Source organism: Dermacentor albipictus, chromosome 1, assembly GCF_038994185.2.
Source record: "Dermacentor albipictus isolate Rhodes 1998 colony chromosome 1, USDA_Dalb.pri_finalv2, whole genome shotgun sequence".
NCBI lineage: Eukaryota > Metazoa > Arthropoda > Arachnida > Ixodida > Ixodidae > Dermacentor > Dermacentor albipictus.
The window spans coordinates 124,783,816-124,811,402 of NC_091821.1; the positions used below are offsets into that span (position 1 = coordinate 124,783,816).

A 27,587-nucleotide genomic window follows, 5' to 3' on the forward strand; every position below is an offset into this window, starting at 1 on the left:
TGAGTCCGTCAGCCTCATAACCGGTAGCCGGTTCGCTTTGATCACCCACCCCTTTCTGAGAGATAGAGAAGGAGAAACGTTGCTGCACCATGTACAGGGCTGCTGTATGTAGGCGAGCGTCTGAATGAAAGCGCGACAGTGGCGCCACTACATCGGCTGCACAGCAGAAAGGCACAACAGACAAGCCAGCGATGGAAATATATCAAACGGTGCATAATTAAATCGAAAGAGAAATGCTTGGCGATAACCCAAAGTGCAGTGCGCTGCTGTTCGAATCATCATCCGTGCTGGTGAAGCAGCGCACTGACACGGACACAGTTAAGACACACAAGAGAAGACGACACTCGCTGCGTCTCTTGTGTGTCTTCACTGCGTCCGTGTCAGCGCGCTGCTTCACCAGCAAGGATGATGATTAATCACCAACTAGCCCAACTTTCCACATTACTGAGCTGCTGCTCGAAGCCGGATCAGGATTTACGAGAACACGTTGTTAAAGGAGAAGATTTGCCCATGACGACTGTGCATGCGTAGCGTGCGAAAATAGCGCAGACGCCGTATACAGCCTATTCTGTTGTGAATGTCGCAGCACACTTCCAGACGTCAGTGAGGACGTAGTGACTATGTCCGAGCCCCTAGGCTGTCAGGATAATAGAAGAAAGGTTCATGAATCTCGCGGTGAAGAATAGCAATAGGCGGCTGGAGTATCAGTGCCGCATATAAGCAGCGAACATGCGAAATAGATTTGAGGGCAGTAAATTTCAATCAGGTTCGATGGCTTGTTAACACAAAACAGGCGTTTTAAGGGAGGATAATGAACTCGGGGGAAAGGTAACAATAGAGAGCTTGGTGGCACCCGTAACCGGGATTTGTTTCAAAAGGAATTAATCGACAATCATCCATTTATCATAGATGTCGCACAAGATGGACTGCTTTAAGTTCGCAAACTATGTAAACTTTTTTTATACTTTGCTTATAGATCTTTAGGCTGTCTTTCCTCAATATGCAATTTTTTTTTCTTTTTAGCTGTGTCATGTCATCAGAGACGCCATTGATACCAACTTCCCGCCATCCAGTTGCATAAACATCATCGCCGAACCGGGACAGTTCTTCGTTATGTCTGCATACACACTCATCACCAAAGTTGTTGGCATCAAAAAAAACTTTATGACCGTCGAAGGTAAACAAATCCTGTGTTCTTTACAAATAGTTGCGTGCATTATTTCGCATAAAGAGGCAGCAGAGCAGACGTCCTCACAAGTTCTTGGGTAGCCCGACTAGACTAGATTACATTCGATGTTTTAGATTAAGCGAAATGATATCATGCAATTGAAATATGTAGGTGGTAGCCCACATTCTTATCATGGTGACATTGACTAAACCGGTGCAAACAACAGTTACTAAAAATTCAATGACCTCCCTTCTGAAGTTCATGTTCAAAACTAACGTTCCCGGGAGTTCACAAAATATAAATTTTCCTGGGCAGGTGCGTGTAAGTATACTTTTCGTTAAACGCATGCATAACAAAAAACTTCACAGAGCGCCTTGCTATATAGACAAGAACGGCACCGAGAGCGGCGCTGCTGCGCCGGCGTTGAGAGCGCCGCATGCGAAGCAAAATTCTATTAGCGGGTGGTACCCCTCTCCCATCTCTCGTTCGCGCCGCCTTGATTTCCTCCTGCACTGCGCGTGTTTGGGCACGTTTCGTGCCGCGCGCGGTGTGTGCCTAGGTCTGTGCGCGTGGACATTTCCATCGAAGGGCGGTGTACAGTCTGTTTCACATTTAGGGGAAAACTCGAAGCGCATTGCATCGCGATGCGGCGAGCGCTTGAGTCAGGCGGCGTCAGCAGCTCGCGCAGATGCTCGAGGGGCGGGATCTTGAACGGCGTCGTCTGCTACGGCGGCGCGCGCTGGCCGCATTGTCGGGAAACGTTCTACTGTCAGGTGCAGGGCGCCGATCACATCGTTACTGCGTGAAATGAGCCGGTATTCTTTGCTAAGCGTTGCGCGACGCCCGCTGATACGTCTCGAATGTAAGTTCATCGCTGCAGGGCAGTCATAGACGACGTACTGATTCCATACATTCTTGACGGCCCGTTTCTGGAAGGCGACTATATATTCTAACGCGATAGGACGCCGATCCACACTGCTCGTGCTGTGCAAGAACTGCTAGAAGAGCGCGCAGTCACTCTCTTGGAGCGGCCGCCTGAATCCCCGGGCGCCAACATCATTTAAAATGTCTGGGGCTCGTTGAAAGTATCGCTGGCGCAACATCCCCTCTATCAGTCGCCCGAGGATAGGCTTCGATCCACCATCGTCAGCGACTGAGACGTGCTGTGAATGAACACATCCCTGATCAAGTCATTCTACACTTCACTGCCTTCCAGGATGAGCGCTGTCATCGCTGCCGCTGGGGACATGACGAGATACTAACTGATGTTCCGAGCGTGACGTGTCCAATTCCCCACCGGCGGGCAGGGTCTGTCTGGTGTAGCGAATGATTGTCAAGAAAAATCACTTCCAGCTCATTGTCTGAACCTAAAACGTTCATTTAATCGTGTCCGTTTGTTTCACCGTGTTCGACTCCCATTGTTGAGTGCTTTGTTTTCCTTTCGAGTCTAACAAAGACTGAGCACGTTGCGCGCACATCTTGGTGCGTTTTGTCACTGCTCATTACGGTAGCACCGACAACGGACTTCTATCGACACTGTGCGGAAATAAACAAGATATATCGTTGCATAGCACAAGTACGACATGCGCACACAACTTTAACTAGTACGTCCCCTACAATATGGAATAGAGGCAGCAATGTAGACAGCTTGGCCATTTTTTAACAGTACTCAAGAGACGGAAGTTGAAAGTATTATTAATCATTCCTGCTTCAGCAATGCCGGCGCGACCAAGACGCTGGTGTGTATCGTCCAGTAACCCGATCGATCGGTGCAGTGGTGAAGCGGGAATGAACTGCGGTCTGTTCAATGCATCATGCACATATTCAATTTCTCGGCACACGTGAACTTCGGCCACTGCTAGCGCATACAACAGACGTGGTTTCCATTCTTGGGCAGCGCACACACAAACGAAACACGAGAAAGAAGACAGGACAAGCGCTCGTTGAACTTAAAGTTTTGATATGAATAAAAGGATTATGTACCGAGTAATTATTAATTTCACGTGGGTTACATATAGAAACAGTCATACGCTCAGGAGTGATCAATGAACGAGCTCGCTTCGTTTGCCAGATGTTTACTTCGCTCGGCGCACCGCAGTAATCCATGTCTGTCGTCTGCTTCTTTCGTACCATTTTCTTCTGAATCGGCAGAATTTCACTGGTGGCATCAACCCTTTCATGTTTACATTTCTGTCGTGACAGTTACCAACACAATAATAATTTCCGATCATCCGAAGAGGTGCCGTCGCAAACAAGAGACGTTTCGCGCGCAGCACGAACTGAACGCGGGCGCGACCGTGAAGGGAAGCGGCGACGGGAACCCCCGCTGGAGATCAAATCGCTCCGCCAGGGGAGAAACGAGCGCTGGCGTCTAGGATGAAACTTGGCGTGCGGTCGTCTATACCGAAAAAAAAATTGCAGGAACAAGTGGTAATCGAATGGAAGATGGTAATGTCTGTGGCAATACTAAATTGGCCACCGAACCTGTTTGCCACATTTAAAAATTGATTCTCGCCATAACAGCGAAATGAGCAAAACGAGAACTAGATGAAAGCAGGCGCCAACGTTTCGACAAGTGGACTTGTCGAAACGTTGGCTCCTGCTTTCATCTTGTTCTTGTTTTGCTCATCGTCTTGAATTTCCATCTCCCGCATTTCCCGTGTTTTCCCAGAACAGGGAGAGCAAGATGATGAGAAACAGGAGCAGGATGAAAGCTAGGCAAGGTAACTAAATTGCGCCCGGTTGGCTACCCAGCGCAGGGAAAGAGAGGAAGAAAGATCCAATAGGAAGGGAGAAGACAAAAAATAATAAGATTGCGCACACGCACAGCCGACAACAACGCAGTAAAAAGCGGTTGCACACTCCACTGGCCTTTAAAAATCGCAGCAGTGCTCTAATAACTTTCCGCGCAAACGATTGCTCATGAAGCCAAGTTCCTGAAATACTTTTGCCCCGTGGATCGTTGGTCGTCTAGTTGACTTATAGGCTAGAACTTCGAGAAGCTGTTTGGTCGGAAGGGCAGGGACAAAGTAGATAGATGTTCATCCCATCCATCATCGAGCTAGGCATACCGCCAGGCAAACCCTTCCAGGATTTATCGAAGAGACTATCTATCTTTCTCTCTACCTATAATCCCTTCAAAATCGCAATAGCGGCGCACGGCATCGTAAACCATCACAATAAAAAATAACCGTTTGTGAATTCGACGCCCGGCCGTAAGCAACTGAATAAGGTTTCTTCGTGAAGTTTGACCGGTAGTCGAAGTCGCAAGTAAGCATTGAGGGAGCGCAAACAAGAAATTGTAAGTTCCTGTGAGTTTCACTGCTGCAGCGTCATATATGTCAGAAGCAAGCGAAGTGGCAACTCCGCTTCTATTCTTCACAACAGCCATATCTATAACCTATTTGAATTCCAATTGTGTTTCAATATTGAAAACTTCTTTTTCATGTTGATTTTCAGTGGCTACCCTAGTTTATCGGCACAGAGGACAATGACGCTGCTGCCAGTCTTACTCACTAAGCATTGGCGTTAGGACCAGCGTCGAAAGCTCGCCGAGACTCCCATGTGTTCGTATTAAAAGTTGTCATAAGTCATTTTCACTCGTTCTGATCTGCGCCATACGAACACTGTGGGGGAGCTGACAGAATTGAAATAGCCTTGCTAATCACATCCGAACAGTTACAGTGCAAACACCGACATGCGGTGCAAATTACAACGTTCCTCGTGCCACCATTACACGCGTTACATCAGGCATATTACTTGTTTGGATGTCTGATGGGGCTCACTGCCATTTGAATACGCTATTATAGACAGCACCGTATACCGTTAAGAGAGGAAAGTGTCTCGTTTCATCCTGAAGCTGACGGGCCAACGTAACTTGATATGGTTGTGCTGAGGTGCACTGGATGGCACGAAAGCTGTCAGTCTCTTCTCTTTCTAGCACATTTATTCCAGTTGTTCTCACATGTCTGTCTAGTGTTGCGCCCCTGGAAAGGACTTATTTAGCTTCTTGATTCCTTCAATTCTCAGCACCCAAATTATTTGAAATGTGGCACTGAGGAGAAGTAATTGCCGGCAATTCTTAGGACGTTATCCATCCGCCATGTAGCTCACATACTTTTCCTCCTCCTTTCATCGTTTTAACAGTCGCAAAATACTCTTCCCATGCGTGCCTTTGCTTATCTGATACAGATCTATCAGTACAAGTGTCCCTCTATCATTTGTTTACCATGGTGCTGTGTCCGAAATATCTCGATATGTCTCTATAAGTGCCCGTGAGCAGGTATGGTGATCGCTACACCATTTATTTCAGGGAAATTCTGCGAGCACCACAACGTATACATCAATGAAAGCAAGTGCAACACCATCAACCGAGACCTATTCGAGCTCATGGACATCCATATAAGCCCTCTGGAGGTAAATGCGTGCGTCATCGTATAGCATCTGAAATCGAGATTTGAAAGTGTCATTTCTACTTCCTTACGCCAGGAACGTAAAGCATATGCGAGATCACTCTCCAGTTTCTAAAGTTCACTTGGAAGCATATCATTCGCAGGAGCTTCCATAAAGAAACTCTGAATGTTATTGGCAACACGACGGAAATGAATTGAGTAGCGGCACAATAAAATAGAAGCGGATGGTACAGAAATGCTATATGACGTCACCATGTAGAATGTCACGAACCTTGTTAACAGCTTGCCCCTAACGGCAAAAAAAAAAAACGAGCGTCGGTCATATAATAGTGCTGTATCCATTATTTTGAACTCTTCACAGCGCACATAACACAACAATTAACTCACGTCGTTCCCCTTAAAAGTGTCAATAAACGTTAACAGTTCTCGCTCACATGCAACTGGCAAGCCGTTGGTTTACAGCGGCTACAGAGGCATAGTTCAAATCAGTCGAGCAAATTTGTTTAGTTGCGTTGTAAGGATCTGTCAAAAGAAAGTATGTAGTTCTTCAAACTTTATGTTATTGTGCCGGTCCAACTGTAAACCTATGATATGGCGAGACTCATGCCGCCAAACCTCAGGCAGAAGCGATTCGCGCTACTCACTCTGCGACATGTTTGTTCTACGGTGACTAGACTTCCGTCGTGTAGCCCACTCTTCCTCTGTTGGCGCTCGACCATAGGTTAATGCGACCGTTAGGTCAGTCACATCCGGAACACAGCGCCCGTACGGGCTAATTGCCAGCAAACAATGCAATGGTTGTCCTGACAACCCCCGGGGTCGTTTGTGTCTGTGTTGCGATGTCGGGGTCCATGCGGCCAATGAAGTTTCCATTGATGGTGCCGCGCCAGGTGCCGGGAGAAAGGGTTCCGAGCAACGTTTTAAGAAAATGAAGAAAAAAGGAAATATATTCAAAAAGGTTACATGATTGAGATTACAAAACAGCTTCAACTATCGGAACACACTACGGTAGCGTCTTAGCATGTCCGAGTCACACACTGTTTCCGAGCGTCCCGTCTCAGCCATCCGGATCCGCTTTTTGTGCCTGCGTCGTCATTGTTCCTGGTTTCCACCAATCCAGCGTCAGGAGACAGATGGCGTCAGGAGACCAATGCTGGCGTCGGTGAGCTGGTTGCCCCTTTCGATGCACCCGGTTGGAAACGCACTCCCCTCCCCGGGCGTGAAGAAGGAAAGTCGGTGCGCCCGGTCGGAAACGCACGCCACTACCTGGGCATCAAGAAGGAAAGTGGGAGGAACGCACGCTGACTCCGATCCCCGGTGTAGACAGATCAATGTGGGCTGCTGACAGGTGTGACCAATGGAGGCTTGACGACTGCATGTCGCAGGTGCAGCATCTTCCCCGATCTGTTGGCCCGCCGGCCACAACACTGCCCACAGCCAATATCAGATTCAATGTTCATCTCAACGTCACGAGGCAACGCGGTGGCAGCGTGTCCCGTAGATTGTCACTTAAGCTCGAAGTACACGGCGAAGAATTGTACGCATGATTTCTGAGACCCACAGTGGCAAAGCAGCACACTGAACACGCTGCGAGCGCGACCGTTACACTCACTCACTGTAGGGACGCAAAACGAATTTTCCCGGACGCGGCATACCGACAAGAGTGTCTAGCACGAGGCTAAATGCTCAGCATACTAATGCATGGCTGCTCCAGCAAAGTCATAGATCATAGAGCGGGCGCATGAAATTGAGAGCCTCAAGAGGCAGCGAGTTAAAAAAGGTGCCCCCGCAAGTTAGCGTCTAGAAATACAAGAGCGCCAAGTGGTGCAAGTACGTGTTGGTCGAGTGCACATGCGCCACATTCATCATGGTTAAAAAAATTGACCGCCCTTCCACTACTTTGAAGGTGTGAGGCTTTTCTTTCGAGGAACCCGTATGGCTTTCCTTTGTAGCAATTTCTACGATTAGGTGGACGTCTCATTTCCCTTAATTCATTACTTCTCTTCACCTTACGGGTTTCCGCAGAACTATTGCGTCAAACCCTTGCCTTTGCTTCAAGTTGTTGACAAATTCGACTTCTCTCTGCGATCTGCTAGCCGCCTGGTTAGCTCAGATGGTAGAGCGGCTGCCCCTGAAAGGCGGTGGTCCCGGGTTCGAGTCCCGGACCAGGACGATTTTTTCTTCAGCTGCGAGGCTTTTCTTTCGAGGAACCTGTATGGCTTTCCTTCGTAGCAATTGCTACGATTAGGTGGATGTCTCACTTTCCCTTAATTAATTACTCTGGAGAGGGTTGCAAGCGAAGCTCGGGATCCGCGGCTCTTCATTGTCGTAATGCCTCGGCTTCGCGCTCCCTCATGACGGGGTCGGCACGTCGACGACGAGCCCTTTCTCGAGCGAGTTCCCGGCGGCGTTCATGAAACGCCGCCTGTTCTTCGGCCGAACGCACGACGCGGCCCGCTGCCGCTTCTTCAACGCCGCGTGCTCTTCGGCAGAACGAACCAAGCGCGGCCTCCCCATGCCGCCCCATCTGACTGCCGGGCATGAACTGGCGGGAAACGGCGGGCGCAAGGCGAGCGAACGCGCGATCACACCCTTTCCCTCCTCGGGACGCCTGTAATGCTCTGCGTCTACTTCTCAATGGACAAGAACGGCACCGAGAGCGGCGCTGCTGCGCCGGCGTTGAGAGCGCCGCATGCGAAGCAAAATTCTATAAGCGGGTGGTACTTCTCTCCCACCTCTCGTTCGCACCGCCTTGATTGCCTCCTGCACTGCGCGTGTTTGGGCACGTGTCGTGCCGCGCGCGGTGTGTTCCTACGTGTGTGCGCGTGGACATTTCATTTCGAGTCAAACAAAGACTGAGCACGTTGCGCGCACATCTTGGTGCGTCTTGTCGCTGCTTATTACGGTAGCACACACAGTGAAGAAATGTACGTGCACGCGCTCAGTACCCCGCCTTTCGAAAGAACAAACGAAGCGTGCTGTCAAAAGAAGTTTGTGGAACTCCATTATCGCCAATGAAGGCTCAGAGTATGGCGACGCACAACGTTTAGTAAAGAATATCAGCTCAGTTCCCGCAGTACCCATGAAATCGGTGCACTGCCCCCTGACAGTAGCACGCTTCCCGACAATGCGGCCAGCGCGCGCCGCCGTTGCAGACCACGCAGATCACGACTCCACCCCGCCCCTCGAGCGTCTGCGCCTGCTCGAGCTGCTGCCGCCGCACGACTCCATTGCTTACCGCATCGCGATGCAATACGTTCCCGAGTTTTCTCCTAAGTGTGAAACAGACTGTACACGCTTCTATTTGCCTTTAAGAAGATCGGTACGCTTGACGATTATTTTTATGGCTGCAATGCGGCGAAAGGGCAGCGTCTGCTTAACCATGTATACAGTGACGCTGAGCAGGTAATCGGAAACGACATCGTATGTGCCGCCGGAAAAATCGTCAGCACATGCGATGCGGCACATACATACGGCACATACGAGCTAAAGTCATTTTTGCAGTTTCTCACAATATGTTTGCTACAAATCCGTGTTGTCTCTGATGGCGACAACGGACTTCCATCGACACTGTGCGGAAATAAACAAGATATATCACTGCATAGCACAAATACGACATGCGCACACAACTTTAACTAGTACGTCCCCTACAATATGGAATAGAGGCAGCAATGTAAACAGCTTGGCCATTTTTTAAGAGTGCTCAAGAGACGGAAGTTGAAAGTATTAGTAATAATTTCTGCTTCAGCAATGCCGGCGCGACCAAGACGAGGGCGTGTATCGTCCAATAATTAACTCGATCTATCGGTGCAGCGGTGAAGCGGGAATGAACTCTGGTCATGTTGAATGCATCGTGCACATATTCAATTTCTCGGCACGCATGAACTTCGGCCATTGCTAGCGCATACAACAGAAGTGATTTCCATTCTTGGGCAGCGCACACACAAACGAAACACGAGAAAGAAGACAGGACAAGCGCTCGTCGAACAACTTAAAGTTTTTATATGAATAAAAGGATTATGTACCGAGTAATTATTAAATTCATATGGGTTACATATACATATAAAAGCCGTCATACAATCAGGAGGGATCAATGAACGAGCTCGCTTCGTTTGCCAGTTGTTTACTTCGCTCGGCGCGCCGCAGTAATCCATGTCTGTCGTCTGCTTTTTTCGTACCATTTTCTTGTGAATCGGCAGAATTTCACTGGTGGCATCAACCCTTTCGTGTTTACATTGCTGTCCTGAGAGTTAACAACACAATCATCATTTCCGGTCATCCGAAGAGGCGCCGTCGCAAACAAGAGACATTTCGCGCGCAGCGCGAACTGAACGCGGGCGCGACCGCTAAAGCCTGTTTCACATGCAAGCGAAAATGCTCGCGAATCCCGCCGCCGCGCCGCAGAAATCTGTTTCGAGCGGCGGCGGCGGCGGCACTAGCGGCGGGGGCGGCGAGGTTCGGACAAGTTGGAATTTCATCGCAGCGGCAGAGCGGCAGCATCGCTTCCGAACGGCCCGCCTCGACACGGGACCAGTGGAGTACTAGTGCGGGAAAGCCTGCGTATAGGACGATGTTTATTTACTTGCTACACGGGGTACGAACAACATGCCCATAGAGCTTTTCAACGAATTGTTAATTGCTAAGCGCAGGATATGTATTCATAAAATAAAAATTTGAGAGGCAGGGACAAAGCAATGCTTATGTTGGTAGTCGCAAACTACCGAAACTGGCTGAAAGTCCCGTGTTTTTTGCAAGCAACATTGCCATTCGCAGCGGCAGAAAACGCGCGGCGGCAATCATGGCGGCAATGCATGTGAAACGAAAGCTCGCGAAAAGCTTCGCAGCGCCGCGCCGCTGTTCGCTCCGTTCGCTCAATCGCGTGCGTGTGAAACAGGCTTAAGGGAAGCGGCCGCGGAAACCTACACCCGTTGGAGATGAAATCGTTCCGCCAGGGGAGAAACGAGCGCTGGCGTCTAGGATGAAACTTGGCGTGCGGTCGTCCATAAAAAGCCCCGCTTTAAAGGGCGTGCGTGATGAACGATGAAACTGTCGAACATATTTTTCTTGACTGCCACGATGCCCGCTTTCTTTGAGACATCCTGCAAAGAACATTAAAAAAGGAGCTTCCTATCACTGCGTTCGGAATAAGGTTTTTGCCATGTGCTGAACCTGACGGTGTGCCGGTGGACATGTTGATGCTATTGTGTATGCAAAGTGTGTGGCGAACTCGTATGGCTGTACGCAATGCTGATGTTGATGCAAGGCCAGCAATGTATTACTTTACCGAGAATGTTAATTATACAAGCGAAGTGTTGAAACTGCTAAGTGATCCGCCAAATTGGCTTTCAGTGTTGGACAGTTTGGCTTCGATGAAGCCATTTTAACATGACACGTCAGTCTTAGTAACGACTAGACGCTTTAACATTCGGTTTTATTTGACAATATTTGTATGTACTTGCCAAGCCGGTAATAAAGAAAAAAAAACTTACCGTGGCTGAATCGGCTAGCGTGGTGGTATCGCAACGCGGCGTTCGTTGGTTCGAATCCGCATCCTGACCAGCAAATTTGTTTTCGTAAGGCAACACTGACGCCGACACGAGTGAGGCAATACTAGCTTGAAATTTACTTTTCAGCGAAATTTACTTTTCAGCCCGTTCCTATTCGCATAATCTTCAGTTGTGTTTGGTCAGCCTGTTCGAAGTAAAAAGAAATTTGACACCTCACACTCTTGCATTTTGAGCGTGCGTGCTCGCTCGTGTTGCTGAAACTGTAGTCTGATCCAATTCTTTTTTTTTTTCTGCTTTCCTGCTGATACCTAGGCTCCGGTCAACCGACCTCGGGACATCCTGACAACAATCTGGGGCGCCACGTGCCACCCCTGGGACATGATTGTGTGCCGCTCGCACTTCTTTGCCGTCTCCGATGGAGAGTGGCTTGTGTTTGACAACATGGGCGCCTACACGCTTGTCCAAGCATCGGGTTTCAACGGCTTCGGCTTCCCGCGTGTCCACTATATCGCCTCGACTGCCTGCTTTCCGTTCGTGGAGCTCGCAGTCGTTTCGACGCGAGTGCGAAGTGGCTACGGACATCTTGAACGAGCGCTCGAGCCGCGTCCGCTCTAAGCATCCGGCTCGCCACGCGCATACTTGGACTAGTCACTGCCTTGCGCTGCAAGGCTCAACCCAAGGCTGATGATCGCAAGTACTGTTCTAGCTAATCTTCAAGAAACAAAATGGAGCAAAGAACCACAACGAGTGCAATGAACACCGTGCTTTGTTTCGTCACATGTGTCTCAAGCAGAGGCAACGGCAACAGCAAGCTGTCCCTACATGTGCACCTACGCACGTCATCATGCTCAAAGGGAACCTCGGTGTTGGGCCCTATAGCATGCTGTAAAAGCACCTTGCTTCGGCTCGAAAGCATACAGCCTATTTAGAGCACGGTTCAATCTTTATTATATTAAGTCACTGCATATTTTTCCCGTATCTGTATTCGTTTCTCAACACATGCTCCATAAAGCCTATTCACAGGTGGAAATTACTTCCACGAGTAACGAAATGCGTAATTAACTCATTAAAATTTCAATAATTAAGCTCCTTCCTAATTAATCTGCAGCACACATTGGAATTTACGAATTGCACCTAGTGAATTCGCAAGGCAAATCAACTTAAAAAACATTTTAAGGATGGTATGTACCGGTTTCCAGACTTGCGCCGTCAAGCTTGCAGTGAAAATGTGCAGTTGTTACACACTGAAGCACGAAAGTAAGGGGAACGCCAGTGCATTTCGTCGCACATTTTAAAAAGAAATATCTTGAAACTGGTGTCACCTTCAGAATTTCTTCCAAGTGGATATTCCTTGCGAACTCGCTGGCTATAATTTGTAATATGTGCCGTAAATTATTTAACATAAAGTTAATTAGTGAATCATCTTTAGTTCGCCGATCACGCATTTTGATTTTACGTGAAAGGAATGTCGGCCTCATCGAGTGACTTAGTTCAAAGGTTAGAATTGTGCCATCTGCCAGAGGCGATGTTTAATTATTTAGTGCAGCTTAAGAAAGCGCCTGGTATATATACAGGGTTTCTCACGTAACTTGAACGAAGGATTTCAAAAAAGGGGTTAACATCAGCTGGCTGAAATGAACGAGATATCATTTGCTGTCATGTGGCGATCTTCAAAATATTTCTTATACTCCGCTTAATTAGACTTCATGAATTATTCAAAATGTTTAATATTCCTGGTAGGGTCAAGTGGCTCTCGTTACATTGTAGAGGGGGTTAAAAAACTACCGATCCAATTTTTTGCGCAAACGTGCACGCTGGGTGGTGATTTCTTTTTTTTTTTTGGCGTTTAAAGAAATCCCGCGAAATATGAAATAAAACCAAGTGACTGCGCTTATGCGCTGCCGTATTGCAGCGCTCTCAACCGTGCTTATAACCTATTGCTTATCAGGGACGACGGCGCTTTCCTTTCCGAGTGCCGCCCTCAGACGATGACGCACTGTGAAGCCAATACCCAGAGCCGCGGCCGCTCACTTCGCCATGGTTCGCGCGAACGGTTCTTTCGCACGAAATTGAGGGCGCTGCAGTACGATAGTGCATGAGCGCAGTCACGTGGTTTTATTTCATATGTCGCGGGCTTTCTCTAAACGTCGAAAAAAAAAACACGCAGCATGTACTACGTTGCCCTTCCCCCTCCCCCCCCCCAAAAAATGGTCTCCAATCCACGCTGTGAAGGTGGTTGAGAGCGAAGCTGTAAACGACAGCTAGAGCGAGCACCCATTGCGACGCACGTTGAAATTATTCACGTGGCGACATTCCCATGCACTTTACCTAATTATCAGCCTAAGGCGTTTCTACGGCTTGAGACTTGACTTGAACCGCTACTTCGTGTAGCTATAGAAAGAGTGGACCGGAGAGAAGAGAAATTCGCCTCGCCTATAGTATGCACGCTCCTCTTCAGGAGTCCTCACTATACGGGGCCTCCCCACAGCACTGTCACAACACAAATCAGATGCTAGGCGGGTTCTCCTTTTACGTACGAAAGTGTAGGACGTCACTCCGTGCTCCAATGATATAGACAAGCTGCCGTCGCCGCGGCAGCTTGCGCAACAGTAATCTTTACCAGGAAGCGTATGAGGGGAGCGCTACGTGCTTCGCAATGTATGCAGGCGCAGGAGTGCCTTATGATCAATTGTGTAGTTCGGATGCTTGTTCTGAACTTGTTCTTTACTGAAATGTATGCCGCTCTGTATATTGTATGCGTGATTCCAAGGAATGTATGCACTGTTCGCTTCACAGTGCGTGTAGCCTCTGCCTTACGAGGGTATGAGCCATTGCATTTCGAGGTATGAGACATTGATGACGGCAGTTTTTTGTCGACGTTGCACCACGAAAAAATCCCGCCATCCTAGCCATAGACAGCTTCGCTGTAAAATTGGATTGGTCGTTTCTGAATCCCTTCTACATCGTTGCACGCAAATTGCCGCACGACGGGCCCTTCGAGGCACTTTGCCTGTACTCGCGGGCTTCTTTCACGATCGGAAAAACATTTTTATGCAGCACGTATTGGGAAACTGAAAGCTGTATCCGGAGTTTTTCATGTCGTTCTACAATTTTCTCATTGACACTTTTCATCTAATTATAAGATTGGAAATGTTTATTATTCGATTAGGACTAATTGCGTAATTAGGTAGAATACAAATATAATCTGAGTATCTCCGAGCGGCAGCAAACATTGCCTTTGTTCTGTCCAGCTACGTCGTGGGATTTGCATATTTTTAAGCTCTGGCTAGAATTAGCTGGAACACCCTGTATATATATATATATATAAACGAGAAGAAAGGAGGTTAACCGAGGGTCACGCTTTTTCATTAATCATATCATCAGAAGCCAATAAACGATGACACCAAGGACAACATAGGGGAAATTGCTTGTGCTTACTAATTCAATTCAAGAAACGATAAATTAATGGAAACGAAAGTGGACGAAAAAACTACTGACCGCAGGTGGGATACGAACCCACGTCTTCGCACTACGCGTGCGATGCTCTTACCAATTGACATTACTTTATAATTTCTTTAATTCAATTAGTACGTACAAGTGATTACCCCTATGTTGTCGTTTGTGTCTTTTTTGTTGGCGTTTATGATATGATTAATAAAAATCGGGTCAGTCGGTACCGTTTCTTCTCGTTCATTACGAGATTCTCGAATCCGGCAATAATGATGCCTTCAAGTAACATGTGTGGGTCTGTTGACCAGTTGCCGACACCCAAATAGACCACGTACTCGTGACGCCTGCGCCAGAAAGGACGTTCCACATCGGCCGCCAAGGTTTGTGAGTGGTGGCGCTGGCTAACACCACTAGGGTTAGTTCCAGTAGTAAAATATAAATTCCCTTTGTTTGTTGTCTTCTTGTGATATATATATATATACGAAGGGCATGGTGTGCCTTTTTTATTAGTTTTTTTTTTCTTGTTCTTTATCTTGTGAGGACTCTGTAACTCTTATCCACGTGTGGGAGCGTTTTGACCCATATCTACATTGCCAGTGCGACAAAGAGTAGCCAGCATCTCATTTATTTTATGATATAATTTATTTATGATATTGTAAATGTTAAGAACTTTCGTTGTCGGTTTTCTTTTTCTTTTTTCATAACATTGTAGTGTCAGATTAATATACAAAAATGTTATAAGGAAGTAAGCAAACAAGACACACGCACACAACACACATAACGAAGGTGAATTTTAGAGATTCATAGTGATTTATAGTGACTGAAGCCGAAGGCTGCGCGCCCTAGAGTCCCCTGCGCAACCTTGAACACATAAGGATGTTACATGCACTAACGCCTGGCCGTTCAAGTGGGATGAAAGTTAGTGCGCGTTCACCTAAGTGCGCATGTAGTTTTGCCGGCAAGCGCCTGCGTTCGGCTACGCATACCCATAGCTTAATGTTACAATCTGTTCATTGCCATGTCAACTTCATTTACGGTCTTGCGGTGCGTCAGTTTTCGCCGGAGCACACCGGCCGTTCGAGCAAGCCGACTGCAGTGCACTTCACGCTCTGCAGTAGTGAATGGCACTCGCTCGCAGCACTGTTAAGGAAGAATAAAACTAAACACCGACGTCTGCACTTTTTCTCAGAGGTCAGACAGTACAAATAGTTATGATTGGGAGGCCTGCCCCTGCGGTGAGTTCAGACTGGTTCCGAAATCAGAGAAGCGCAATGCTATAAGAAATAACGGGCCGCAATTCAATTCAAGTTTATTTGCATCTATACATGTACAGATGACAGGAGTACAGACAAGAAGCCAAATGAATTCGGCTTGACGGGGTCTGTACCCCCTACAGAAATGGCAACGTGCACAATAAAGAGAACACAAACATACAATAATGGATAAACGAGAAAAAAAAGTGAACATTAGTGAACATTGTATAACAGAAATGCATACGGGTAAAAAATTAACAATAGAATGCTGCAAGAAATTATATTCCAGAAAGCGAACAGCATAAAATGATACAAATAATAAAGCCTTGAAATTCACATCTATATATAATAAGTTATCTACAAGCAGAGAAAATTGGTTAAGCCTTCATGGCGTCAGTGTATACCAGAGCAAAACAAAAGAAAGGAATCCACAATGAGCCCAACAAAAGGAGAGATAGCTGTCTGTTGAGTTTCTAATGAGTTTAACAAAGATGGCAGTGCGTGGCGTAACGTTTGTTGACCGCAGTTAGTGCGCGCGTTAGGAACGTACCATGTTTCTCTGTGACGTGCGTGCCTTAAGCCATCGAAAAAACTTGCTTCGTCTTATTCGTAGAACACAGAACGACGTAGTGTGACAATCAGCAGCACTTCAATTTACAAGCCAATTGTCAATGGTAGCTTCCAGGGGCACCGAAACTACAGCTGCACTGGAACGAGCTTTGGACAAATGTGCTGACATATCTAAGAATAGCAACAGTAATGTGTATCGGGTAGTTTCTATTCAAAATAAAATTTCAACATATCTGGCCCATCCCCGGAGTCAGCCCGTAGATCAGCTAATATTGGGCCTGCGTGTAATGTAAAGGTTCCTTTCGCTCGATTTTCCAGTCTGTTCCATTATCATCCGCAGCTAACGACCGGGTGATCCTGGTGGCAACTTTGGAGGAGTGCAGCTAGGCCCACTGACGATGCATGGAAAATAGAATCGAAATATAACTGCTACATTATCGCGGCTTCACTTTGCTGTAGCCAGGTCAAGCGGCAAATCCCATTGGAAGCACACGTCACGCCGTTACGCGTGGGAAACGACGCAGGTGCTTCGAGAAATAAGAGATCCAGTTCTCCGAGCTCGTCCCTCTCATTATCTGGCCCGAGAAGACCTCCAGCTGCTCTGATACATGTCAGATGGGGCCGTAAGAAGCATATGACGACGCCAGAGCGGCAGCAGTGGGTGTAGCAGCTGTGCGTGCTGATTAACTCAAGCTGTCGGTACCGTCGGTCATGGCTCGAGCCGCGTTTAGAGCATATGCTTCAGCGGCAGCTGCCGGACCATGGCGGCAGAGGCTCATAACGGCTCTCGCGTCTTCGGTACAGGCACGTCAGCGATGGGCGTCTCCTGCGGCGAAGGTTATCGCGCTCACATCAGGGTTTGATCGACGATTGTCTCTCATTATCAGGAACAGAGCATTCGAGACGCAATTAGATTTTTTTTTTTTGCTGGACAATATTTTCAGTAAGAGCGGTCAAAAGAAATATTCCTGACAGGCTATTTGGTAGACTAGTTAACTAAGATTTACAAATAACTTTCAATTATCACTGTCCGGCTGCCAACGTCAATTGGAAGTTTGTAGTTGTAATTCCGAGCTCATAATAGATGAGCATTCAAAAAGAATGAAATGCCCTTCTTGAAAGCATGTTGGCACGAATAGTTGCGCCCCATATTCGCGCGAACTCGCGACCGCCCATGCCATGTGACGTCGTGTGCCATCCCATGGCGCGCCGGCCGGAGCGCCAAGCACATTCACTCGGGGCCATCTCGGACCTGCGCTTGGCTCCTGCTTGTCGCGCGAATGAAAAGCAACGAACAATCACTGGCGCTGGTTGATAGCAGATTCTCGTGGCTGTGCATAGCGAGGGCCGCAGGGCTTAGCTTTCAGCCAACGACAGCTAGTCGCCGCAAGGTTTTCCTGTTGCAACAGAACTGCTTGTTGGCCTAGTTGGTGCTTGCTAAAAGACATGTTCTTTGCCGCAAGTTAAAACACACACGAAAGGAAGACACATAAAGACAACACGGGCGGCGTTTCTTGGCGTTGCTTTCCCCGAGGAGGTTGAAGAAAAACTGCTGGAGTGGGAACGATGTCCCGAAGGTGAATCCCCACAGGAGGGGCACGATAAAAGTATAAGTAAAGGATAAAAAATTGTGCAAAAGCGCCTTTCTCGCACTTCCCACGAGTTAACCTCCATGGTTAATCGTAGCTTATTTTACAAGACACATGCTTATCTTCGCGTATCTCTGTATTACTGGTTTTAGTGTGAAATGTGAATACCCTGGCATATTGTATTCAAAAGAACGTCATTGATATTCGGAAGACGTTATTATTTTCGTTGGGAACAACCAGCTCTTAAAAAAAATTATGGGGTTTTACGTGCCAAAACCACTTTCTGATTATGAGTCACGCCGTAGTGGAGGACTCCGGAAATTTCGACCACCTGGGGATCTTTAACGTACACCTAAATCTAAGTACACGGGTGTTTTCGCATTTCTCCGCCATAGAAATGCGGCCGCCGTGGGCGGGATTCGATCCCGCGACCTCGTGCTCAGCAGCCCAACACCATAGCCACTGAGCAACCACGGCGGGTGAACAACCAGCTTTTATTTTCTAATTAGCCTAGCGTTACAATAACGGAGCCAAATCACTTAATCTGTAAGCGGAGATCACCAGACAAGGCTCTATTTCAGGTGAACGAGGTGCAAGCGTTGGCTTCACCTTTTCCCGGTAAAAATCCGCGGGAGCTTCCGCTCCAGCAGTCTTTCTTCAACCTCCTTGGGCTTTCCTCACGTACGCAACTTTAAGGCGGGGTTACGCGTGTCCTGACCCGCCCGGTTTAGGTTGCGAGCGGAAATGGGGCGGAACCCTTCGTGCTAACAAGCTACAAGGCCCATTTATTACCTTCAAATGGTGAGTCGTTAGGAGCTCTTCATTAGCTACAAACGTCCAACTGGCATTGGCAACTAACATTTCTAACGAAAAGGTAATTTGCCCCCCCCCCCCCATCTTAGTTACACTACTAAAATATACTTTTGCCTGGCGCATCTGTAAATCTTGGAAAGCAAAAAATGTCTTTGTGCCTGGAATGCCCTACTTTAAATACTTAGAGGCAGTCATTCAAGAAAGGCCCTGTATATCACTCATAGTGCGTTCCACATGTTTTCAAAACTCAAATTGCACAGAATTATTTGAGGCACGCCTCCCATCAGCATCGCTTCGTGGCAATCGTTTCGTGGCAATCTAAAGTGGTTGCCATGGAGCCTCGGGATAATTCTAACTGTTACTGAACCATCCAAGTTGTTTTTCTTTTCTTTTTTTATATAGATATAATGTATTTTAGTCACTAAATTAAAAGTGAGTCAATGTGTTTTTCTAGAACGTCGGCCGTGCATGGTGCTTATACCTAGAATGAATGTTATGAAACCCCTCTTGTATCTTGCTTCCTTTCGTTTTAAGTAAATTATCGTAGTCCTGAAGAGCATTGTGACTTCTTAGGGGAAATACCTCATCAGTATTCACGAACTTATAGCAGATTAATCTTTGCGAGAGAGGATAAAAATTATTCCACAATTATGATACAGATGGCTTTTTTTCCCAAAAGTACAAGAAAGATGTGCTTCACCTAAGAAATGAATGACGCTTTATACATTAGGCGACCACGGAAGCATTTGTAACAAGGAAGTTACAATTAAAAAATTCTTTTACTAGTGAATCATGGGCACTGAACTGACAGGTACAGCATCAGATGTAAGTGCTGACTGCAGAGTGCGCCCATTCATTCCAGTTTGTATACTTAGCGGCGCAAGTAAATCCAGATATTTTTCCGTAGCTATCGCGTAAAGATATGCTTATCGGTATTTCTAACACACGCACAACACTGCGTGATTTGTAGTGCGGCATGAGATATGCGCATGATTGTAGTCGCAATACAAAAACGTAAACTTACAGGCACTGTTTGCTTAGTTACAAAATGATAGGGAATATAAGCCGTAATGGAAGAGACGAGGAGGAACGAGCTTCAACATTAGTGACACAACCTATGTGTCCTTTCTGTTCACCTAGGGCGAATTGATCATTGATTTGCAGATGATCAATACCGGGACGAGAGATAATTAATACCACGGCCGCGATTATTTTAATTGCCCGCACCCCCAAGCCTAACTAGGGAAGAGGCAGTAACCCTCAGGAAATTGCAAACGTCCACGGTATCCTAGTGCACCGAATCTCACCTACTGAGCCTTCATACATGTCTGCACGTACTGTGATGTCCCAGACACCCTATGACATATGGTACGGGGATGTGCCAGAAAAAAATGGCACTGTAGACATCCAAACACTAACCGAAAAGCAGTGGGAAGCCAAGCTATTAGACCCGGACCCGAAGAGACAGCGCAGCCTCATCGAACCGGCGCGGGAGACGACCATGGCCCGCGGCTACTTGACATAAGGAGGCCGCCCACCAAGGGCGCAGTTTGCACTTGCTCAGATTAAAGGTTTGTCTTCTCTCTCTCTCTCTCTATCTCTCTCTCCTTTTCTTACTGTCGCTATTCTGATTTTGTACGCTATAGCAATAACAGAGGTTGGAGACTAGCATCATATACCACCACACAGTGATATTGTCAGCGAGACAAGTATAACAAGAAAGATTAAGCTGGATGAGCGGATGGAACAAAAAACTGGTAGTGACGTCATCTCGCAATTTTCGAACCTGCCCCTCTTGACCTTTCGACAGCGCCTGCTCGGCGTTAATTGTTTATCGACGCAGTATAGGCTCGATATGGCAACTTTAGAAACTTTCCCTCCAAGAAAACGGTTGAAATACGCCAAAACACAGTAAAATCCGTGACGTCAGAATAATGTTGTAGGTGCCAAGGTTATGCGCTTGTGATACAACGAGGTAAGTATTGCCTTCTCTTTCTCCGCTAATGATCAACGTGTCATCTCTTTAAGATTTGGTTGCAAGCGTTTGCATACACGGTAACTGACAATGGTTCCTGTTCAAAAGCACATTTTGCGCGTCAGTAACCTTCGTGTAGCGAACCTAAGGGGACAAAGCGACGAACGAGGCTAGAGACAAAAGCTAGCCTATAAGATGGTCTTTTTTTTTCTGACAAGGAAACGTGGGATGTTTAAGGACTGGAGACTAATAAACTAATAAATTGTAGTGGACCAGTTTGCTGCAACTAGCTCTAAGAAAAACAAATTAGGCATTGCAGAACAGGCTAGCTAGGAATCATATCTTCATGTCACTAGTGGTGAGTGCCAAATATTTTGCGCAACAAAAAGCATTTCTGAAACTCTAAGCAATACCAAATGGTGATGGAATAAATTTGTAACTTTAATAAGAAAACCCAGGAGCAGGTTCGGTCTCGTGCAGGCAACCCAGCAGAACTGCCCTTATTGAAACGTTGGCGATGGCCTGAGATTCTTCCTTCTGTAGTACCCCCATGCTTCACGTTACATTCTTCAAGCACGCTCAGCGGCGAGACAAAATATTTCGAGCCGTGTCGCTAGCGCGTGGCGTGGTATTTCCTCCCGGTGCTCCCAGGGAAATCTACGTCCGCCAATATGAAATGCCAAAGCCCACCAACACAGCATGGAGCCCTTACAACGGCGCACGCTGCAGGTGTCGCCAGTAAAGGACGTCAGGACATCGAGAACATCAGACGGTTGCTTTCAGGCTCGTAGGAAGCGGCACGGAAACTCGGCGCCATAGCGCGGCACAGGTCTGGTTGCGGCGAGCCGCGGCTTGTATCGCCTTACCACGCCATTGAGTCGCGGTGCCGCTTCTGCTGTTGCCACTCCGCAAGCCCTCGTATATGAGATGCGACCAACCAGGAAGTCAGCAGGCAAGAGCGGGGATGGGTAAGGAAGAATGTGATAGACTCACTTCGCCGTGCTCGCCCCAGTCGCCTTTTCGACCAAAAAAGCTGCTACACAACCCTGAGCACGTTGCACGGCGATTGCGTGCTCCAGCATCTTCTATGACCACATTTCCGCCTGACACTAGAGGCGAAATTGAAAAATAAAATTCGCGCCACTGAACTTGACAATGAACGCGCTGCTTCTTTATTCCCGAACTAGCGCGTTGGCGAGCTCTCCCACAGCCCCCACTCTTAATATATCGCGACTCGAAAGTTATCGAAAGAATAAGTGAAGCGGGAGGAGCTCATTGCACATTGTATAGGCCAACGAGGTTGTTGTCTTATACTACATAGTTAAGGATGTGTCGTAGGGTATGCAAGAAACGATCGCTTCAAACGATAATAACTGTTTTTCGAAAAACCATGCAAGAAAACGGAGCCAGTGTGTGCGCGTAGTCAGAACAGTGGGAATGTCTCCACTACCTGGTTTTTGGGTCACCTTTGCTTCGGTTTCAGTATAAAGAAGTGCTTTGTCCTAATGCAAATAAAGTGTGTGTACCTTCCGAGTTTTGTCGCATACACCAAGTGTTTGAGCAGAAGTTATATTTCTTAAAATTATTGCTGTGGCGATAGGTTCTTATTCAACGTGTAAATTTTTTGCGCTGGGAGAAATTCTTATTAATATTACTTAAACGTATTAGCAGACTATGGCATAGTATCTGTCGTTAACGAAGCCACTAGACAAGAAGTCGCCTTATGTCCTCGAACCTCGACCATGTTTTAGTTCTTCCAGTTGATTCCTTGACCGTTAAAGACATTAGAATAACAAACAAGCTGGCTGATCATTACTATACCGGGTGCCAGATCTGATCTCCTGGCATTTACGCAGTCAAAAGCAAGCAGGCCCAATATATAGAAATATATAATTATTACGTTAGATTTGGCAGGCTTGTCTCCGAATATGACTGGGACACACTCTTAGCACATAGTTGTTCTACGAGTGCGTATAGAAAGTTTTTAGCTGCTTTTACCGAGCTTAAGCGAGGGTCTAAAAGATCCGTTTTGTTACACAAGCCAAAAGCACACTTACATTGGGTAAATAATCGAGTATTAAAAGCTATTCAAGAAAAAGAACTTTCGAAACAATCTCGTAAGCACCCAGAAGACAAAGCTTTGAAGAGCATTTACCGAAACGGACGAAACAGCGTTTTCAGCAATAATGCGATGTTCCAAGAGATGCTCCTTTCGCCGTAAATTTTCTTTTTCACGCAACCAACTAGCAAAAATGTGGTCGTTAGAGAATGAGCTTAGGGGAACCAAGTCAAGTTTCTACTTAGATCCGATATTGAAAGATTCCGGTGCTCCGTCGCAAGCGGTGGCTAATTGCTTCAACGGCTCATTTATTCAGTAGCGACAGATATGGGAACGCCCCTTAATCTGCAGAGCCTTATCGCAGCAAGTAGTTCGGTATCAGATTCGGCGCTTCTGCCCTCGATGGCGGAAGACGACTTGTTTCGATTGGGGTGTCGGTCACTAAAGAGTCGTCCTCAAGGTTTATATGGAATATCAGCTGGAGTTATAATACGTAATATCAGTGTGCTAGCTGGGCCGATTCTTTTTATTTTGAACGTATTCTAGACACGTGTGCTGTACCTAATGAAATGAAGAGAACACGTGTAATCCCGATATTTAAGAGCGGAGATGTGTCCAAACCAGAAAACTACCGCCCCATATCAGTAGTTCCTTTCTTAGCACAAATACTGGAAAAGCTTGTTCTTGAAGCTACGGACAGCTTTGCTCTGAACCACAATATTTTACCAGCTTCCCAGTGCGGCTTTGTTCAAGGCAACGGTACGCAGAAACTTTTGAAACTTTGTCAGATATTTTACACAAAACTTTAGAACGAAATCAAGTGGCCTGTGGACTCCTTTTGGGATATGTCAAATACATTTGACTCATTTAATCACCGCATTCTATGCAGCAAACTTCACAACTATGGCTTTCGGAGACATTTTCTAGATTTTTCTTAACACTTGTAGCTAATATTGGCAGTTATGAGGTACACAGCACACTGCGGTACCTCACAGCAGGAGTGCCGCAGGTTTCAGTGCTGACGCCGCTTTATTTAACCTATACGTATATGACTTGGGAGAGGTAATTGGCACAAGCACTGTTTTTCAATATGCGGACGACACGTTACTTGTTTCAAGACACATGGAGTATGATTAGGGCTGTGGCTCTACTTCAAATTGATGCAGTAAACCTTAGAGACTGGTGTAAAAGTAATCAAATAAATGTTAATGCGCGGAAAACGCAATTAGTCTGTTTTAGACATCCTTTAAAAGTTATTGATGCCACACTGCCTGTCCTTTTGCATGGCTCCGATTGTTAAATTGTGACCGTACACCGATTGAATATGTAGACAGTGTTAAATATCTCGGCGCTCACTTTGACAATGGTTTATCATATAACGTTTACATGGATTCCATTTGTGCTAAACTTCGATGAGCCGCGTGCTTACTTACCGCATTCGGAGTTATGCTCCTATTAAAATAAAGAAAATGATTGTGCATGCGCTAGCTTATTCGCATATAAGATATGGCACCTGTTTTTTTTTTATTGCAGCAGCTTATGGAATTCCAAAGTGAACAGTTTATTACAAAATATTTTAAAAACTGTAGCCTACAACACAAATATTGATGTGGATAATCTATTCATCATCATCATCATCATCATCATCATCAGCCTGGTTACGCCCACTGCAGGGCAAAGGCCTCTCCCATACTTCTCCAACTACCCCGGTCATGTACTAATTGTGGCCATGTTTTCCCTGCAAACTTCCCTGCAATTTGAGTAGAATCTTTTCGTAAGCCTCCAGGTTTCTGCCCCGTACGTGAGTGCTGGTAAGACACAGCTGTTATAATATTTTCTCTTGAGGGATAACGGCAACCTGCTGTTCATGATCTGAAAATGCCTGCCAAACGCACCCCAGCCCAGTCTTATTCTTCTGATATTCCATTCAGGTCTCTGAAAATGCCAAACTTTGATTCAGTGTTTCTCCCTGTTGTTTTGCCGCGATATTTATGGGACGAAGATTTTCGCGTACCCGCTATAACGCATATGAATCTACGCAACCCCTCCAGATATGTTGCTCCTCGAGCAAAAATTAACTATGGCAAATGGCAAAGACAATATTATATTCCTATTTTTTTAATTAACTCCCCACCTCAGTAATGCAGCAACAAGTTTACTGGTTCAAAGAACGCCTTTAAAAAATGGATATAAAAAATGTCACTCGTATGAAGCTAACTTTTATTTGTGTGTATGTGAACATTGCGAATGGTTTGAACATGGCACCTGTATTCATTTCTGTATTCATTTCCTTTAGTACATTTGCCAATTCAGTGCATATTTTTGTTGGTGTGACCCGTCTTGTTTGACGATTACATGTAGCACCTTTGTCGCTCTATTTTTTGTTTTCTTGTTAATATGTTTTGTACGTGCTAACGAAAATGAAGAGGCTTAGTTTATATTTTGGTGCATTATTTTGGAGCGTTAGTTATGCTCGCGACTCTGTCAATGCGATTTTGCCGCGATTGTCAGTGCCATACAAGACCTCGGAAGGCTTCGGCAGACCCGGCAAGAAATAAGAAATGCATGTACATGAGTACTCGCTATAAAGGTTATTATTATTATTATTATTGTTGTTGTTGTTGTTGTTGTTGTTGTTGTTGTTGTTGTTGTTGTTGTTGTTGTTGTTGTTGTTGTTGTTGTTGTTGTTGTTGTTGTTGTTGTTGTTGTTGTTGTTAATGAACTACTCAATCAACTAACTTCACTAACGTCTTAATTAGGCGAGCATATTCGAATTGCGGAATTAGAGTAGGCCACAGCTCAAGGCATGGCCACTTAGGAAGCATACAAATATTAGCACCAGTTTCGAGATATCCATCCGCAAACTTGCAGCTAAGTTCATTGTAATTGTACTTATTTTTCTAGAAAGTCTTCTTTACGCACTGCAGGGCGAAATAGGTAAAACATGAAAGTTCAAAAAAAAATATTATGGGGTTTCACGTGTTAAAACGACGATCTGATTTTGTAATTTAGGATCCGGATTAATTTTAACCACCTGGAGTTTCTTCTATTCAATTTTTTTTAGCTTTATATTAGTAGTGTGACCTGCAGGGTTCGTCTCTACTGTGCGTGATCTGTATAATGTGTGTGTGCTCTGCTTTATTCTTTGAGTTTTGTCATCGTGTTCTCTTTTTTTTTCTTTCCTCTTTCGTCCCCTTCTTCCTATCTTCCATTTCTATGTTTCTGCCTCCTCCTTTCTGAAGAGTAGGCAGGCGTTGTGCCGCTTCCGGTGTCATACTGATCCTCCCTTTCCTCTCAAGTGTATATGTTTCCAAAACTAATAATAATAATAATATTAACAATAATAATAATATCATAATAATCGGGATGCGGCCGCCGCGGCAGGGATCGCACCCGCGACCTCAGCAGCGCAACGTCATAGCCACATAGCCACAATTGGGCCGTAAATAACAATGCGGGGGGCCATCTGGCGGAACACTGTAAACGCCACAATTGCCGTCCGTATCTTCGCGACACCAGGTTTCTGGCATGGTCTAGAGATAGACTAGAACGGGACATATTGGAAGCCTTTTACATTGCTAAGGCCGAGGGCACGTGCATTAGTTGCCCTTCAGTGACGCTTTCTGAAAAAGAGATAGCTTTTCTGAAGAGATAGGGAGGTCGTGATGTCACGTTGGGCCATTCTTGGTTGCATCTATTTAAAGTTCTGTTTCTTCAAAAAACATTTAGTTGGAAGTAGCGTCTTGTCTGTCGTACATGTGTTCTTTCGTCCGCGTCTTCGCAGCGCTCATTTCATCAAGTATGCATAACCAACTCACCCACATCAAGCTTCTGCTACTGGAGAACACCCAAGAGTTTAGCGGCGGAATTTGGGGACGAATATCTCGAAACAGTGTTCGTTTTTGTTCGGCTTAGGACTGAACAATGTATGCGACCAGAATGGCTAACTCTGTCGAAATGTTTAGTTTCCTGCTAAATCGACATAAGCCTCGAGCAAAGACTTGCTTCAACTCTGCTGTTCCAACGTCTGTCTTAAAGCACACAAATATTAACTGTGGTAATTAAGTTAATTTTTAAGCAGTTAATCAGCGATTATAATAAAATTTCGGATGTTCGCCGGCAGGGATAATGTTTCGGCCAAAAAGAATATTTACACAGTGCTGTCTCTAAAGTTACTTAACTCGTTCGGTGAATAACACCATGCTTTTTATATTCCGATTAAACGTGTGCTCGAAGTCGGTTATTGGACGCCATCTTACTTACGGTTTGCCCATCAGAGCTCTACCAACACCACCTAGATAGCACAAGGCCTGTTCACTCCGATCCATGACGTCAGGCTACCTGGCTCGAAATTTCCATTGACAAGGCTGACGTGATGAAAGCGATGACGTCAAAATGTATGGTGCCTACTCGGGAGCATCCCCATTAGATTCCACAGCAGATGTCGGTAACAACGCGCACGATTTCACAATACGATGGACGTTTGTTACCGACGTTTGCTGCACACCCGGCGTTCGGCTTGGTGAAAGGTTCGGCGACCGCGTTGTTGAATGCTCGCCGGCAGCTAGCCGCTCGCGATCCTCGATTCTTCGCTTCTTGCCAGCGCTCAAGCAAAGCTCGACATTAATATACCTGCACAGGACGTGATCGGTGTCTTGGCATTTGTCGACAAGTTCCGGAAAGCTTGCAAAATGCCAAGAGTGACGACATTTAAGAACTAAATTCTGGGCTTTTACGTGCCAAAACCACGATACGATTATGGGGCACGCTGTAGTGGGGGACTCTAGAACA

At 46.3% G+C, this 27,587-nt stretch overlaps 1 protein-coding gene and 1 non-coding gene across 3 annotated transcripts in view; both read left to right on the forward strand.

Moving 5' to 3' along the window:
* LOC135904832 (ornithine decarboxylase-like) overlaps window positions 1-12,052 on the forward strand; it is a 59,320-nt gene extending 47,268 nt beyond the window's left edge. For both annotated transcript variants that reach the window (XM_065435824.1, XM_070533276.1), the window contains 3 exons: window positions 1,024-1,177; window positions 5,481-5,584; window positions 11,400-12,052. In XM_065435824.1, the coding sequence (XP_065291896.1) occupies window positions 1,024-1,177; window positions 5,481-5,584; window positions 11,400-11,702 (561 nt within the window). In that variant the 3' untranslated portion in view covers window positions 11,703-12,052. The remainder of the gene's footprint in view (window positions 1-1,023; window positions 1,178-5,480; window positions 5,585-11,399) is intronic.
* On the forward strand, window positions 7,679-7,753 carry TRNAS-UGA (transfer RNA serine (anticodon UGA)). Its single transcript has one exon. It is a non-coding gene; the product is annotated as a tRNA-Ser (tRNA).
* Window positions 12,053-27,587: the final 15,535 nt, after the last annotated feature.